At 38.6% G+C, this 16,826-nt stretch overlaps 1 protein-coding gene across 1 annotated transcript in view; it reads right to left on the reverse strand.

Annotated features, from left to right (window-relative positions):
* The window catches only part of LOC134206616 (uncharacterized), a 511,727-nt gene that overhangs the window by 32,048 nt on the left and 462,853 nt on the right, over nucleotides 1-16,826 (reverse strand). The window contains exon 3 of the mRNA XM_062682347.1: nucleotides 15,633-15,765. Within this exon, the coding sequence (XP_062538331.1) occupies nucleotides 15,633-15,765 (133 nt within the window). The remainder of the gene's footprint in view (nucleotides 1-15,632; nucleotides 15,766-16,826) is intronic.

The raw sequence follows: 16,826 nt of genomic DNA on the forward strand, positions 1-16,826 counted from the left end.
CCCCGGACACACTTACTGGCGTTCATGACAAAGCCGACGGATGAATCATAGCGATAGATGGAACATACCGCCACCTGAGTCTTAATCCTGGTCCTTCCAGGCGTTCTACCGACCATGACCAATAAAATGTCGTCGGCGTATACAAATAGATATACGTTCGCGGATAGAACGCTGAAAAACCTCGTCCATAGCGATGACGAAGAGCGTCATCGCTAGGTCCGATGCTGTGGCGCCAATGAACACTTGGAAGATTCGTCGGACGAGAAAGTTTTTTACGAAAGCAAGTATGTTGCCAGTTTTGTAGTTTTCTAAGAACCATGTACGGTCCGGACACAAGGTCAACATGCTTGCCTTCCTCATGCGCTTCTTGGAGCACACTGCTCAGGTTGGCAAAGTATGTGCTGGTACCATAGCCTGGGCGAAAAGCGTGAGCCTTCCGTCGGCTTCCAGTTTCTCCCTGAGTTGCCGATTGACCATCCTCTCGACGGTTTTGAATACACACGAGGTCAGTGAGATTGGCCTGAACTTGGATGCATCACGGGTAGTCACGCTGCTCTTCTGGAGAGGCACAACGAAACTTTTCCTCCACTCGTCCGGGAACGTGCGGTTTTTCCAAATGTTGTTGGCGAACTTAAGAAAAAGAGCTATCGAGGCCGGAGGGAGCCGTTCAATCATGGGATACCCCAACTCATCCAGTCCGTTGCGCTTGGCAAGCGCATGGGCCAACTCGCCTGCTGAAAAAGGTAGACCAAACGTCAATACAAGTAGACCGAAACGACCGTATTAACCCTGGCACCCAGCGGATGAAGATTCGCCAAGCAAGAAGAGCCTGCCCAGGTGCATGTCCAGGTCGCAGACATCCCTTCCTCCCTGTGTGGTTGAATTTCCCACACCGAAACTGGGGAATACCCCACAGCGTCTGGGAATAGATGGAAGCAAACGAGTCCTGTCAGGGCGCCTAGTTATTTCTTGACGGACGACGAGAGATTCATGCCATCGAGCAGTAGCAAATCAACCAATCCATTCAACCCATTTCATCTGTTCCAGCAGATAAGTTCCACCTCTTCAGAACGCTTCTCTGGCATCCCGGGTCATACATAAGTTCAAAAAGACACAGCATCCCAGGTAATCCAGGAAACAAGTGAACTCCAGTAATTCACCATCATTCCAGCTTCTCCGGCTGGCCCTATTTTTGGATCCAGATGGCACCTAAGCCTGATCTCAGTAGGAAATCTAACCAATGGCAGCACTGCTCTGATAGTTTCCGGGAGACACAATTCGCTAAATTGTAATTCCCATTACTTACTTATTTTACTCATGGATCCTGTACACCTCCGGTGGTGCAAAGGGCCGACTTGAAAGATCTCCATCCTGAGCATTGTCCAGATATCACTTTAACCTGTTGCCAGGTTAGATTTCGGTCGACTTCTTTTATTTCTTTATTGAGGCTTCGCCGCCATGAGCCTCTGGGTATGCCTCTGCTGCAATGTCTCGCTACGTTTTAGTCTAATGCTTGTTAACAGATTTCATTTCCACCCCTATTTCCACTCTATGAGTGTGGCCGACACAGCCCCACTTCCGATCCCGAATTTTTGTTGCCATCGGCCTCTGATGACAACGACGATGAAGCTCGTTGTTTGGGATCCAGTTGTGAGGCCACCAGTACCGAATTATATATCACAGGCATCTGTTGATGAACACCTGCAGCCGTTGAGTGTTCTCCACTGATACACACCATGTTTCGCTAGCGTATAGCAGCACAGATTTCACGTTAGAGTTGAAAATTCGTATTTTGTGCGTTCACTTATCTGCCTGTTTTTTCAGATATTTCCTAAACTCGCAAAGGCAGCCCTTGCTTTAATGATCCGTGCGCCTATGCCGATCATTTGGCTACCAAGATATTGAAAGCTTTCAACATTCTCCACTGGTTTCCCGGTTACGGTGAAACTGGAAGGGGTCACCGTGTTTACATCCAACGATTTGGTTTTGTTGACGTTGACGACTAAGCCTGCCGAAGAGGAGCGCTCGGCAAGGTCGTTGAGCTTACTCTGCATATCAGAGCTCCTTTGAGCTCCTTTGAGCATTTGATCCAACTAATATTCGGCTTGACCTATTTATTTCTTTACCACCTTTATTTGAGGTCGAACTAACGTTTTAGTTTTATCAAATTTCAGCACATTGGGAAAGTTCATCAATGTGCTGAACTAATGATTTTCAAAATTCTTTGTTCGACTGTGATGTGATGCTCCATAAGGGTTGTCGAATTGAGTTTGAATAGTAGATTAATAAGCAAGCATAAGACATCCTTCTTAACCGTTGACCTTCTTTACCATTGGATTTCACCTTTACCGGAAAACATCATAATAGTTTATGCTTTTTCCGTTTGAAAGAAAATCGTGATGGCTTGAATTGATGATATTTGGATAGGAAAATAATATTTTACTTTCAAGACATTGTTGAATTCATTGTCAATAACACTCAGGCTTTTTATATTCATGGGGCAATGCATAATTGTTTCGTGATACATAATTAATTTCTGATCTAGAATAAAGCTGTTGGAGATTATAAAGAACAAAATTGCTGGTGCAATGAAGAAAATTCATGCAGTTGTTGTAAAGTTGAAAAGGAAACGAACACAAACAAATTCTCTAAAAACATCGACCATATTGCATGTCTGTTACAGATTTCCTATGTACTAGTTTGTTTTTTTTTATATGTATAAACTAGTTGTGGACGAAATAGCGCCCGTGGCAAGTGTTTTTTTTTTTCAATATAATCGTCCCTTGTCTGTGATTTTTTCATCAAATGCTGTGTCTGGTTGTCGAAGGTTGGCACTGGTTTTTTTCTGCATCTGATAGTAAAAAAGAATTAAAGTGTCAAACTTTTTTTGTGAGAATTTCCCCGCGTGCTGCGTCTGGTTGGCTAGTCACCAGACAAACAAACAGGGCTATTATATTTATGATAAATGTCGATATGTGTATATGTGTATACTCGTTGTAGGTGTGGTATTGATGGCAGAATAATATCGCAAGTTGTTATTCAGAGTATCCGAGAAAGGTCGAATATAAATTCATTAAATTTTCATAAACTGCAAAATTGGAGACGAATTTTATTTAATCGTTTTGACATTATTTTCTTATATTTTTTCCCAGTGTTGAATGGTTTTGATTGGCTGAACAATGGTTGAAATAAAAATCTTGTACAGTAATTAACAAACTGTAGTTTGACAGATTGACTTGTTGATTAAGAGTCCAATTATGATTCATATTCAGCCATACGATTATTTATGTTTTGCATTGAGTAAGCCATAACTTACAAATCAAGGATTGCGCGGATGGCAACGTTACCGGCGGATGATCAAATGTCAGCAGTTCGAGACCCGATTTAGGAAAATTTTAAAATGATTATATGGAAATAGCAATTGCAATACGTTCAATGTAGATCTTGATCATGTTACTTTCAATGCGTTATTGTTTTCGAAGAATTTACATGTAGCTGAATTCAGGCTAAGTAAAATGCTTATTAAAGGTTTCACGAATCAGGTAATAAAATTGTTTTTCAAAATGAGATGTTGTAGCTGTATAACTTCTCCAAAATTGAACTAAATCATCACACTGATGTTAGTTAAACTAGTGAATGTTTGTTGGGTTGGCCTGCTCCAGAATGATACGGAGTGTGACAATATGGTCCACACAGGATCTTCCGGCATGGAATCCGGCCTGCTGCCGTCGGAGACTCGCATCGATCTTCTCCGGAATCCGGGCTAGGATAGCTTTGCATAGAACTTTGAGAACGGTATACAGCAACATAATGCCTCGCCAGTTATCGCATACAGTCAGGTCACCCTTTTTGGGCACCTTCAATAAGATACCTTGCATCCAGTTGACCGGGAAAGTTGTGGTGTCCCAGATATTACGAAATAAACGATGCAGTAGTTGAGCGGATGTCATGGGGTCAGCTTTGAGCATCTCGACTGATATATGATCGACCCCTGGGGCTTTATTTGGCATCATGCTTTGGATGACTGTTTGAATCTCTAGCAGTGATGGAGCTTCGGTATTGACGCGTGTTATACGTCGGATCCTAGGCAGATCATGCCGAGGCGGTGGTGGCCTGGCTGGCACTTGAAAAAGTTGTTCGAAGTGCTCGAACCAGCTTTTCAGGTGGTCAGTTGGGTCGCTCAATAACTGATCATTCGCGTCTTTCGCAAACATTGTTGCATTCATCTTTGCCCCGCTTAAGCGTCGTGAGATATCGTAGAAGAGGCGAATGTCGAAGACATTGAGACCAGAAAAATCCAACTGGTACGTCGTCGCTACCTTCGTCTGGAACGACTAATGACAGTCTTCCAGTCGCTTTCCCGATTTTCATGCATCCCCTGGAGTCTTTGAGGTAGCATGTCAATCAATCAAAGAAAAGGCGAGTAATATAATCAACGATTCCCCTTCGCCTCTCCTCCTTTTGGCAGACATGATGGCAAACTATCTGGCCTGAGGGGATTCACCCCAACAGCACTACTCTGACTGATTTGGTTGCAGCAACTTCTATGTGACTCAATTTTGTCCCATATGAGTCACTGCAACTCATTAATGATAAATGTGTTGCTCGGGCAATGTCAGACCCCCAAGATATCGCCCTACTGCAGATACGTCAGGCTATTTTTGATCCAAGAGGGTTCCTGGAAACACCACTGATAGCCTCGCTGGCTGTTCGCAATGACTGTTCTCCTGTTGGCTACAAATACCTGGATCAAGAAGACCATCTGGGTTCACTGGAACCGCAGTTGGAGGTCCTCTACTATTCCATAGCTATGAAAATCTAAGGGAACTCCAGAGACATAAGAAGATCTGCCCAACAAGCAGGATCAGCAGATTATTTCCCTGCTGCGGACCCTTTTTCGAACAATGTGTGAAATCTGCGGGACCCACAATACTGCCGAATACTTCTTGTGCCACTTGCCGAAATATCAAGTCTTATATGTGATCTACACCAGTACTCGGGACACACTCGCAAACAGTTCTGGCAGCCTTGCTGCACTCATTCCTTTACTCAATGATCGGGCAAACCGGGGCATGAGTCACTTTTTTCGATTCCAAACTGCTATTTTTTCAACAAGATCTGCTGGAAGGTCTTCATCTTCAACGCTCACATCGTAGGGGAAGAGATGGTAAAATGAACAGTTGGCTATATTTAGATTAAAACACTATTTAGGCGTATGTTAACCATGTACAAGTTTTCCGAGAAATAAAATAAGGTACCTGAGCTAATATTTAGGTTTTGAGAACGAACGAATAGTTATTATTATCCAAAATATCAATCAAGGCCGTAAATATAGGGCCTCATGTAATTGTCATCCATTTTCCCGTAAGCTTTAATTCTTAATAAAATCACCATAACATTGGTTCAAACTACAGCGGCAAATAGGACAACCTTCACAAAGATGTTGCAGGGGTAAATAGAAAAACTTTTGGTTTACAAAATTTTGATAAAATTTTGTGCAATTGTGAAGCGGGAGCTCAAGATATCAAATAACCAAGATAAAATTTTGAATATCTAAAATTTAATTTTAAAATAACTGATATTCCAAAACTTTTTTTTTCTTCTTTTTATTATCTTGATAATTGAGAGCTTTTCAAAAGATATACTAGATTTTTTAAAAGGCTCTCGTAATCCTAACTGAAAAACAAATAAAATTAAATATTTCAAAGGGGTTTTAAAAGCGATGTTCATTTTACCACCAGACAGTGCTGATTTCACCCGAACTATTTTTGTACACACGAAATTTCGATGTTTTTTATTTCGAAGAAAAACTATATAAAAAATGTTTATTAGCGAAAAAATTGTGCAGTGCAATATAAATATGAGTTAAATTGTTGGACTAAGTGGTAGAACTAGCAAATTATCCTCGTTTTATGATTGAATTCAACTCAAGTCCTTAACGTGTTCATTTTACCACCTATTCCCCTACCACCACCTATACCCCTTTTTCTACCAGTCTATCGGCCATTTCTAGCCACCCTATAGGAAATTCAAAATACTGCAATGTTTCCATTTTCGAAATGCTAATACTTTGTGTTTGGATGTGTGAATTTTTATGACAAACAAATCCGAGAGGGTGCTGCCAACAATTAGTTGGGTTGACGGGCAATGCGTTACCATTGTTCAAGTCTTTTCAAATAGTGAAACAAATAAGATTTTGTAAAATATTTCCTTGCACAGAAAACATATTTCATACTCTTTCATCCAATTTCAAGAAATTGGATACAGCCAACTCATCATCATACAAAAACCGCAACTTCATTCAATGCTGCGTAAAATCGACAGCATGTATTATTCAGTAATGCGAGATATATCTTGGGCGATCGAACGATCTTCCCAGCACATCTTCTCATTAATTCAGCAGGCATTTACCGGCGTTTAATCTAATAAAAGATTCACGCGTAGTCATATGCAAATCCATTTGTCACAGCCCTCTTGCCATGACGAGCCGTTAAAAGCTTATCCTGGCTTGGGGCAATGAATTATGCCTGCTCCTAATTATTCCTTAGTATCCTTTTATGTGCAACCATTTCTCTTCGTCTTTGTGTGAAGTGAAACATCATGCGATGAGGCCACAGTTATAACACACCCGCCATCAGTAGATGGTTCAGCCGAGTGTGCTGGCTGTAAGCTCTGAACATGTGCCGGCCCATCGCACCAGAATCCTGCTGACTTTTCGCAGAAAGAAGGTCAACAGACAACTGTCTGGTGGTGGTGGGAGGCAGAAGATTGAATAAAAAAAGGCGGGAAGAGAATTTCAAAAGCTTTGATAAATTACATTTTACAGGAAAATTTATCTTCTCTCCAGTCAGGTGCGGTATGTCTGAATATAAATTAATCCCACTAGAAAGCATTGAATTTTTTGTCGGAATTGTTGCTTTGAAAAAGGCTCTCCGGTGAGATGCTAATATTGCAGGGAAATCAAGAAGGCATTAGCATAATTCTCTTGAGTTATTCTGATATAATCAAATGCATTCGCTTTAATTTAAAGTGTTGTAAATATTTGGTTTGATTCTCAAAACTTTTTGGATTCATGGCATTGAAGCTTATAAAAAGTATAGAACATATTAAATTGTTACTTACTATATTAATTTTTTTTTTCTCCAGCTTCTTTTTCGGTAACCACAGAAACATCCTCAGGTCTAGTAATTTAGCTCAGCACGACAAACGTTCATTTAATCATGTGTCAATTTAATTTGATGAGCTTGTTATGGACATCGAGCGCTATAAAATACACGCTGATTATACAATGGCAATCATTTACCGGCATTTATATAATTAAATCTACATAATTACTATCCGGTTATAACTTGTAAAGCTACGTGCATGTGCCTAAATCATATTCTTTAATACCACATGACAGTGACCGATTAAGCATATTCAAGCCAGATTTGATTGCTTCTGCCATGTTCGCGAAGGCTAATCCCCCACCATTCAAACGACCAACGGATAATTTCGAATCGGAAAACAAAGAGAATAAGTAAGTACGGCCGACCGCAGATTGCACTCGTACTGATGAGATTTAATTTTCATTTATTTATTTGTTTATTTATTTATTTTTCGAGTGCAATTTCTGAGCAGCTTAACATGGAGGAAGTCAATCAATCCTGTTTGTCCGAGTTTTGTTAATCTGTCGTTGCTCTCGAAGGGATTAAATATACTGGACCTGTAGGAGGATAGCATAGATTAGCAGTATGTACTAATGAACAACGTCCTCAAATTCGTTCAATGGTTATGAAGCCCCAACAAACATTGAAAGCTGGTAAAGCTCTTATTCAGTAAAAAATATACTTCTTCAGTAAAAAAAACTAGCCTATCCAGTATTAATTGTTTGTTGGGGCGTGGAAGGCAAAATTATACTTATGAGAACGTTCAAAAATTACGTCCAACATGTTCAACCCCTGTTCGGCATGTTCAACCCCTGCCAGTTCGGCATGTTCAACCCCTGTCAGTGTCTGTCACAATTTGTCTCACTTACATTTGACTCACAAATCACTGACCCCGAACAACAGGGCAACAACTCTCGTTACGTTTCGTACCAATATGACCATTTGAAATTTCGTTTTGTTTCGCCAAGAAAAAGTTTGTTATCGCATACCCTTATTCGGGTGCTCTCTCTGACACCCTGACGCTCGCTCTTGCACACCATATGAGTCTTACTTGGATGCTCGCCCTGCCACCTGGTTCATGATCTAGCACACCATTTTTTTCATGGCTTGTAATGATTCCAAACAGTTTATGCCGATCTTTCATCGTTATTCGTTATCCAATGTGAGCGATTTCCGCAGACGCGGCACGGTTATTAAAAAGTACCTAATTTTGGGTACTTTTTTATCTTTGCATCTCCCTTTCTTTTCCCTTTGCTGTCATAAAATGAAGAGCAAAACCACTCAACACGGGCAGCAAAGGGGGAATCCAACGTTAAGTAATCTTATGGTTACAATAGTTAAGTAAAATTGATCTAACTTTTGATTAGTTTCTATTCAAAATAAAGTAGATATTACTTAACCGATTCAATACGGATTTTTTTTTGTGTTTCAACATAAATTTTGGACATTCTGCTTCAAAAACGTATGCAAACCATGAAACAGTAGAAATATGGGGGAAAATATTTTTTTTGAGTTCTTCTAGGGCTTTTAAACCTTCCTTGAGTTCAGATCTTGATGATCTACATTAACAACAAAGCGTTTTACGGGGCCCCAATCCTAATTTGAAGTTGGTGATGCTACTTGAGACATAATTAAACTATTTTTATCAAATCGCAGTGATACCAGAACATCAACGGTACTCCAAACTTTTATTGAATTCAGATCTTGGAGGTCTACAAGATCAACAGAGTAATTCATAAGTTCCCGAGCTTGTGTCTTAGTTGGAGAAGCCTCATGGAACATCATTACAGCAGTATATACAAAATACAACATTCCCAGAATATCTACAGCACTCCAAACTATTCTTGAGCTCAGATCTTGGAGGCCTAAAAGACCAACAGAGTGATTGATAGGTTCCTGAGCTTGTGTGTTAGTTGTAGAAACCCCATGGGACATGATTAAGTCAATATATAAAAAAATATACATTCCCAGAATAGCTACGATACTCCAAACCATTCTTGTGTTCAGATATTGAAGTTCTACAACACCAACAGAGTGATTCATATGGTCCTGACCTTGTATGTTAGTTGAAGCAACCCCATGGGACATCATTCCACCAGTATATGCAAATCACAACATTCCCAGAGTTCCTGCGGTAATCCAAATCATTCTTGAATTCAGATACTCCAAACGATTTTTGAGTTCAGATATTGGAGGTCTACGAGGCCAACAGAGTGATTCATAGGATCCTGAGCGTATGTGTCAGTTATAGAAACCCCTTGGGACATCGTTATCATTACACCAGTATATATACAAATAATAAATTCCCAGAATATCTACGGTACCATAAATGAGTTCAGATATTGGAGAAGACCAACAGAGTTAATCATAGATTCTGAAGCTTGTTTGTTTGTTGAAGAACCATCATGGAACATCATTACACCATTATATAAAAATCACAGTATTCTCAAAACAATTACGGAACTCCATAATTCTATAAGAGAGTAACGCATAGGTTCCCAAACTTGCTTGTTAGTTGGAATTGCTCCAAAAGACATCATTACGTACACAGTACGCACGTACGAAAAAAACGTGTAATTATGATCACAAACATCGCATCCACATTTTTTTCGTTCTATTTATCGTCAATGGTGTTATAGAATAAAGCTTGGGCTACGGGAATCACAGCGTCCCTTGATGACCGGCTGTACATGTGAATTATTGCTACTTCATAATCGATCAGAATTAGAGTAAGTTGAACCCGAAGGCGTTGGTACTCTCAAACTTACTTGCTTCATACTTATTATACATATTATATATTTTATACGATATGTTTACCATTTCTATAAGTATTGAAACCACCAAGGGGTATCATGCGCTGACAGTCTATCTAATAAATGAGGACTGCGTACCTAGTACTGAAGAAAACTTGCAACACATTCAATCGACAATATAATTGGTTTCAGTGTTGCACTAAAGTGGATTATACTAAGCCTAACATTTATATGTAAGAGTAAAGTAATTTACGTATGAATAATATCACAAAATTTCATTTCAAACGCTTCTCACCATACTTATCCCAAAATGAATTAAATGTAATAGCTAAAATATATTGCTAAAAGAATCTATCTCTCAGTTCTTCTGCAACCATCTGATGTGATTCCGCGAGATCGTCAGCAGAAGGCGCTTTAGTATAGCTGTCGAATCGACATGACATGATAAAAAAAATATAGGTTCATTACAAGAAGTGTGACAAAGAGGAGAGGGGTGTTAAAAATGGTAATAGTTCTGCATGACGTTTTATATGTCTCTTCCCTGGATGTCCTTCACCATACAATTTTTTGGCGGTAAATTCATGCTAGACCATCGTACATCATCTTGTTGATCGATTTGAATATAAAGAATTGAACTCATGGACAATTGGATTGTCGTACATGTCGTACACGAATTCTATAATGTGTCCATAATAGTGTAACGAAGTCCCATGGAGCTATTTCAACTCATAGAAATAGTGGGGACTTCAAAGATCTTCATGTTGATCGATTTGAATATTAGGATCTGAGCTCAAAGACAGTTTGAAGTGTCGTAGATGTCGAATGAATTCTGTGGTGTGTCTACCCGACCAGTTAGTCATAACAAAATTTTATCACAATTATATCAATATGTGTTACAAATAACAAAACTTGCAATAATTTTGTTGTAAATTCTCTGTCAAAAATGGAGGAAAGAAAATGTTTATGATCGTCATAACATGATTGTAACATAATGTGTTAAGTTTATTCATACCGAAACAAATTGCCTACATTTTTAGTAGATTGGAATTGGAAAGAAAACGAAGGTACCACCTTCAGTATAACTTGAACCTACATTCAAATTTGAACCAGCTGGACAAAGTTAATTGCCTACATTATGGATAATCACAATCTTTTCAAGAACATAATTTGTTATAATATAAGCTTTTTTCAACACTTTTAATGTAACACAACGAGTTATATTTTTGTTCAATGAATATCATATTTAGTAATATTTTTGTTAAAGCTAGAAGAGTTTTTGTTACAATTTTTGTTATTTTAACTACTAATGGTACATGTTTTATAACAACCCCTGTTATAAAAAACTGCTGTAACAGAATAACAAGGTGTGATATAAATTTGTTACTATCTACTGGTCGGGTAATGCTGTAATGAGGAACCCTGGAGCTATTCCAACTCATAAAACTAGTGGGGACATCGAAGATCTTCATATTGATCGATTTTAATATTAACATCTGAACTCAAGGAGAGTTTAGAGCACCGTAGATGTCGAACGAATTCTGTGGTGTGTCCAGGGCCGGATTTGGCCGGAAGGGGGCCCCGGGGTCGACAGTTTGTGAGGGCCCCAAAATGTACAAAAAAGGTTGGTTTTGGTACATAAGATTTATGGGGGCCTGGGCCACGACCCCCCTGGACCCCCCTACATCCGGCCCTGGGTGTGTCTAAAATGGTGTTGCGAGGTATCGTGAAGCTATTCCACCTCATAAAACTAGTGGGGACATCGAAGATCTTCATGTTGATCGATTTGAATATGAACATCAGAGCTCAAAGAGAGTTTGGAGTATCGTAGATATCGTATGAATTCTGTGGTGTATCTGTAATGGTGTTACGAGGTATCGTGGAGCTATTCCACCTCATAAAACTAGAGGGGATATCGAAGATCTTCATGTTGATCAATTTGAATATTAAGACCTGTACTCAAGGATAATTTGGAGTGTCGTAGATGTCGAACGAATTCTGTGGTGTGTCCTTATTGTGCTACGTGGTATCCTGGAGCTATTCCAAGTCATAAAACTAGTGGGGACATCGTAGATCTTTTTGTTGACCGATTTGAATATTAGGATCTGAATTCAAGAACTGTTTGGAGTATCGTAGATATTGGAAAAGATTTGTTATATCGCTAGACAGGCGCCGGATTTACCATGAAGCATTTCCATTTCAATTATTTAATCAGAATGTGTTAAAAAATGGTGTTGATTCCTTAGAACATCAAAATTAAAACTCAAGGATAGTTTGGATGCTCTAGATCATCCTTAAGCCCGTAACCTGACGTGAGCAATATTTTTCCTGGATGGAACAATTAATTTTAAACACTTTTGCTGAAGAAAGCAGCGCTCTATCTCTTAAAACTGATTTTTGACAGCTGATTTTCGTCTTGGGTCATATATCCCTAGTAGCACAGTTCAGATCGATTGAGTTGCAGCATCTCTAATGTGACTGGATTTGGTGGCATATGAGTCACAGTGACTTATATGTGACACGTGTGCTACTTGGGATGACCCATCCGTATTGAATCGGTTAATGTTAGGTAAATTTTACTTAATTTCAAGAAAAATTTATTTAGTTTTCGGTTCCCACGCTAAGTTCCCGATTTGAGTGGAAAGTACCTAATAGTAGGTTCTTTTTTCTAACCGTGTGGGTATGATATAAATGGGGAAGGCTCGTTTGTCATTTGACCGAATAGGACAAATCAAGACAAAATTTTCAAAACGACTATTCAAAAGACGATTTGACGAATCTGATAGCTTTCCCACGGAAGCCAACACCATCAATGGGTAGGTGAAGGATTCCGCTACCTGTTGATGGTGTTGGTTTGCGAGGGAGAGCTATCAGATTCGTCAAATCGTCGTTTACAAAAGCAGATAAGTCATTTTGAAAATTTTGTCTTGAAATAGGACATTTGGATGAATGGGACAATTGGTCGAATAGGACATTTGGACGAATAGGAAAATTGGCCGAATAGGACATTTGGCCGAATAGGACATTAGGCCAAATTGGACATTTCGCCGAATAGGACATTTGGCCGAATGGAACATTTGGCCGAATAGGACATTTGGCTGAATAGGACATTTGGCCAAATGAGACATTTGGCCGAATAGGACATTTGGTAGACTAGGACATTTGGCCGAATAGGACATTTTGCCGAATAGGACATTTTGTAGACTACGACATTCGGCCGAATAGGACATTTTGCCGAATAGGACATTTGAACGAATAGGATATTTGGCCGAAAAGAACATTTGACCGAATAGGACATTTGGCCGAGTAGGACATTTGGTAGATTAGGGCACTTGGCCGAATAGGACATTTAGTAGAATAGAACATTTTGCCGAATAGGACATTTGACCGAATAGGACATTTGGCCGAATAGGACATTTAGCCGAATAGGACATTTGGCCAAATAGGACGTTTGGCCGAATAGAACGATTGGCCGAAAAGAACGTTTAGCTGAATATGACGTTTGGCCGAATAAGACGTTTGACCGAATAAGACGTTTGGTTGAATAGGACGTATGGCCAAATAGGACGTTTGGCCGAATAAGATGTTTTGCTGAATAGGATGTTTGGCCGGCCAAAAAACTTTCGACCTAGTGGCCTTCGGCCAAATGGCATTCGGCCGAACAGTATTCGCCCAAAAGGACATTCCCTGTTGCACGATGGTATTTACCTATTTTCGTAAAGTGAATCCGTATTAGATTCGGAAGAATCCAGAATAAATGCCATATTACCATATTTTGGATCGATCAAATTTGGCTTAAATTATGCATCGTTTCCAATCAAAATATCTAAAATAACCATTTCCGAGGTATGCGTTCTGAGAAATGGCTGAGAAATGGTTCTACAAAATTGTTCGGAATAGTAAGGCCATCATTATGGTGCTATCAAAAAATAGGGTGGCCCATTATATGAAAAAAAAGATTTCTCGGAATACAGACTTGTCATATTTTACAAAGTTGTATGCAGCTTATTCTAATAAATTTTGCTAAAAAAGCTTTTTATGTAGATATTAAGTTGGCTTAAGTTGAGCAATTTTACCTAATTGGATTAGTGTTTACCTCAAAAAACAGTATTTTTGATCTACTTTTTTTGTTTTAGATTTCTCGAAAAAGTCGTCTTCAGGTCACTTTTAGAGCTCAAAAAAATGCAACTTTTGATGAGTAAATATGCTTAATATATTTTCCCTATCAAAAGCTATAATCGTTTTTCTGTCAAACTAACATTTTTTTTTTTGATATCTCCGGTTAGGGCAGACCAAAAAATATGTTTACACAGCATTTGAAAGAGCAATTAATATTCTTTATTATGTCAAAAAAATTGAGGCGGGTTATTTTTTTATCTCCAGTTTTATCATTTATTTTTTCTAATATCATGTTTTTTACAAGAAAATTGATATAACTCGGCAATAGAAGAAGATACAGACGATATTCTAATAGCAAAACACGCGTTTTGAAAAGCCACAAAAGTCTTCAGAAGGTGAAATTCTTGAAAAATAAAACATAAAAAATCTACAGCTGTAACACTTTTTATAAGTTTTATCTTTATCACCGTATTACAAGATTAACGAGGAAAGATGCATTTTCGACCTAAAGTATACTTTTAAGAAAAGAAATTTGTTCAACAAAGTTGTTCTGGATACTTGGACACTTATTATAGAGTTTTTGAAAAAAATGTTGGGCCATTTTATAAAAATGTGAAATTCTATTTTTTTTTATTCTGCGGAATATTGACCTAAAATGTTTTACAAAATTGTAGCGTAGCTTTTTCCAATCAAGTTTGCTATATATATATATAACTTTTTATGTAGATCTTAAGCTCACTTGTTTGAAGCCATTTTACTTACCAGGATTAGGGAGTCCCTCAAAAAACAATATTTATGATCTGCTTATTTTATTTTTCATTCTTCACGAAATATTAATTGTTCTTTCAAATGCCGTGTAAACATATTTTTTTGGTCTGCCCTAACCGGAGATATCAACTTATGAAAAAATGTGAGTTTGACAGAAAAACGATTATAGCTTTTGATCGGAAAAAAGATATTAAGCATATTTACTCATGAAAAGTTGCATTTTTTTAGCTCTAAAAGACGACTTATTCGAGAAATCTAAAACAAAAAAAGTAGATCAAAAATACTGTTTTTTGAGGTACACACTAATCCAATTAGGCAAAATTGCTCAACTTAAGCCAACTTAAGATCCACATAAAAAGCTTTTTTAGCAAAAATTGATTGGAATAAGCTGCACTACAACTTTGTGCTACATAACATGTCAGTATTCCGAGAAATAAAAAAAATCTTATTTTTTTATACGATGAGCCACTCTATTTTTTGATAGCACCATAATGATGGCCTTACTATTTCGAACAATTTTGTAAAACAACATTTTTCTCTGAAAAATATAGTTTTGGCGTGAAATGCATCTTTCCGCGTAATACTGTATCCTGGACCATAGTGAACTGGTACCAAATACATGTTCGAACAAAGTTGCAACTTTCGAGAAAATCCGCGTTAGATGTCTTTCGCCATACAAACTTCTGGTGGTTAACTTTACGCATATACGTAAGCGCCTGGATGCTGACAGCGGCGGTAGGAACCAGCCACTGTTGGTAATTCATTGCTAGATTTGTTTTTGTGCGTACTCTGGCCCCACCTTACTCTAGTGGTGATGCATTTTTTATTTGGGTCATAGAGCACTTACCTGTATAAAGGCTTTCCGGCACTCTCTCGAAACCACAGAACCATATACACGCGATCGTTGGCTTCATCAGGTGTGATGTCGCAGGGCAGTGATGTCGTTCGTCCGAGCACAGCCTCCACCGTCGTTGTCGAAACTGTAAATACAAAATAGAAGAAAAGAACAAAGTCAGTTGTCGTCGATGCTGCCATGCCGGGTTGTTGGAACATCCGCACTACCACGCCGTGACACCGATGCTATGTGATGGGGGGGAAATTCACCAAATTGACTGATCCTCGGAGAGTACCTTTCAGGTTGCACCTCAGCATAGACAGACACAGAGCCCGTGCCAGCAGTCGGTCGAATGGACGGAAAAAGTGGAACAATGCTCCAACCAGCAAGCGACAAAGGAATGGCAGGAATTCCTCTGACACGACAATCAATAACCTCTTGATAGGGGATCGGAATTCGTGTGACAAATGATGCTGAAGACAAATGGGAAAATACGGCGAAAAATCAATAATGAATTCAGTTTTTGTGGTCTTTCGTTGATAATTTTTTCAATAGCCAAGACGGTCGGTGGTTGGTCACACGGACGGAGATTGTTATGACGTTGATTGACGTGACGTGAGACTCAGGAAAGGTTTCGGCGAATTAATTTGTCTAATTGACCTACACCGGAAAGGTATTGAATTGTTATTCTTGGGGGAGGTGAAGACGCAGAAGAGTCTTATTTTCAACGTGCTTGGTGGGAAATAAGAAACTTTCTAGGTTTGTTTCAAATTCAAGATGACTAAGAAAACTTTTGGGTTGAAAATTTTATCGCCTCACTGTGTACATTTTTTTCGTTTAGGACCGAGAAACACAAACAGCGTTCTCTTGGCAGTTCTATAAAGATAAACACGACATATACATAGGAAATGTTTCAACTTTAATTTATTTCAAGTGCTCCAAATTCATTTTTATATTTAAGCTTGACGTATATTTGGTGTTTGTAAAACCTTATGTCGAATTATCAAATTATTCATTAAAGTTTGAACAGCATTTCCAAACATGTGACACTATTTTTAAAACAATTTTCAAATAAATATCATTGTGGATCCAAACGTCATTTTGTCATTACCTGCGGTTGGATAGCGTGCATGCGCTATCCGATTCGACGAATTAACGAACAAATATGTGTTTACAAAATATGAAAATTCGTTTTGATTTATTGTT

Source organism: Armigeres subalbatus, chromosome 1, assembly GCF_024139115.2.
Source record: "Armigeres subalbatus isolate Guangzhou_Male chromosome 1, GZ_Asu_2, whole genome shotgun sequence".
Lineage (NCBI taxonomy): Eukaryota > Metazoa > Arthropoda > Insecta > Diptera > Culicidae > Armigeres > Armigeres subalbatus.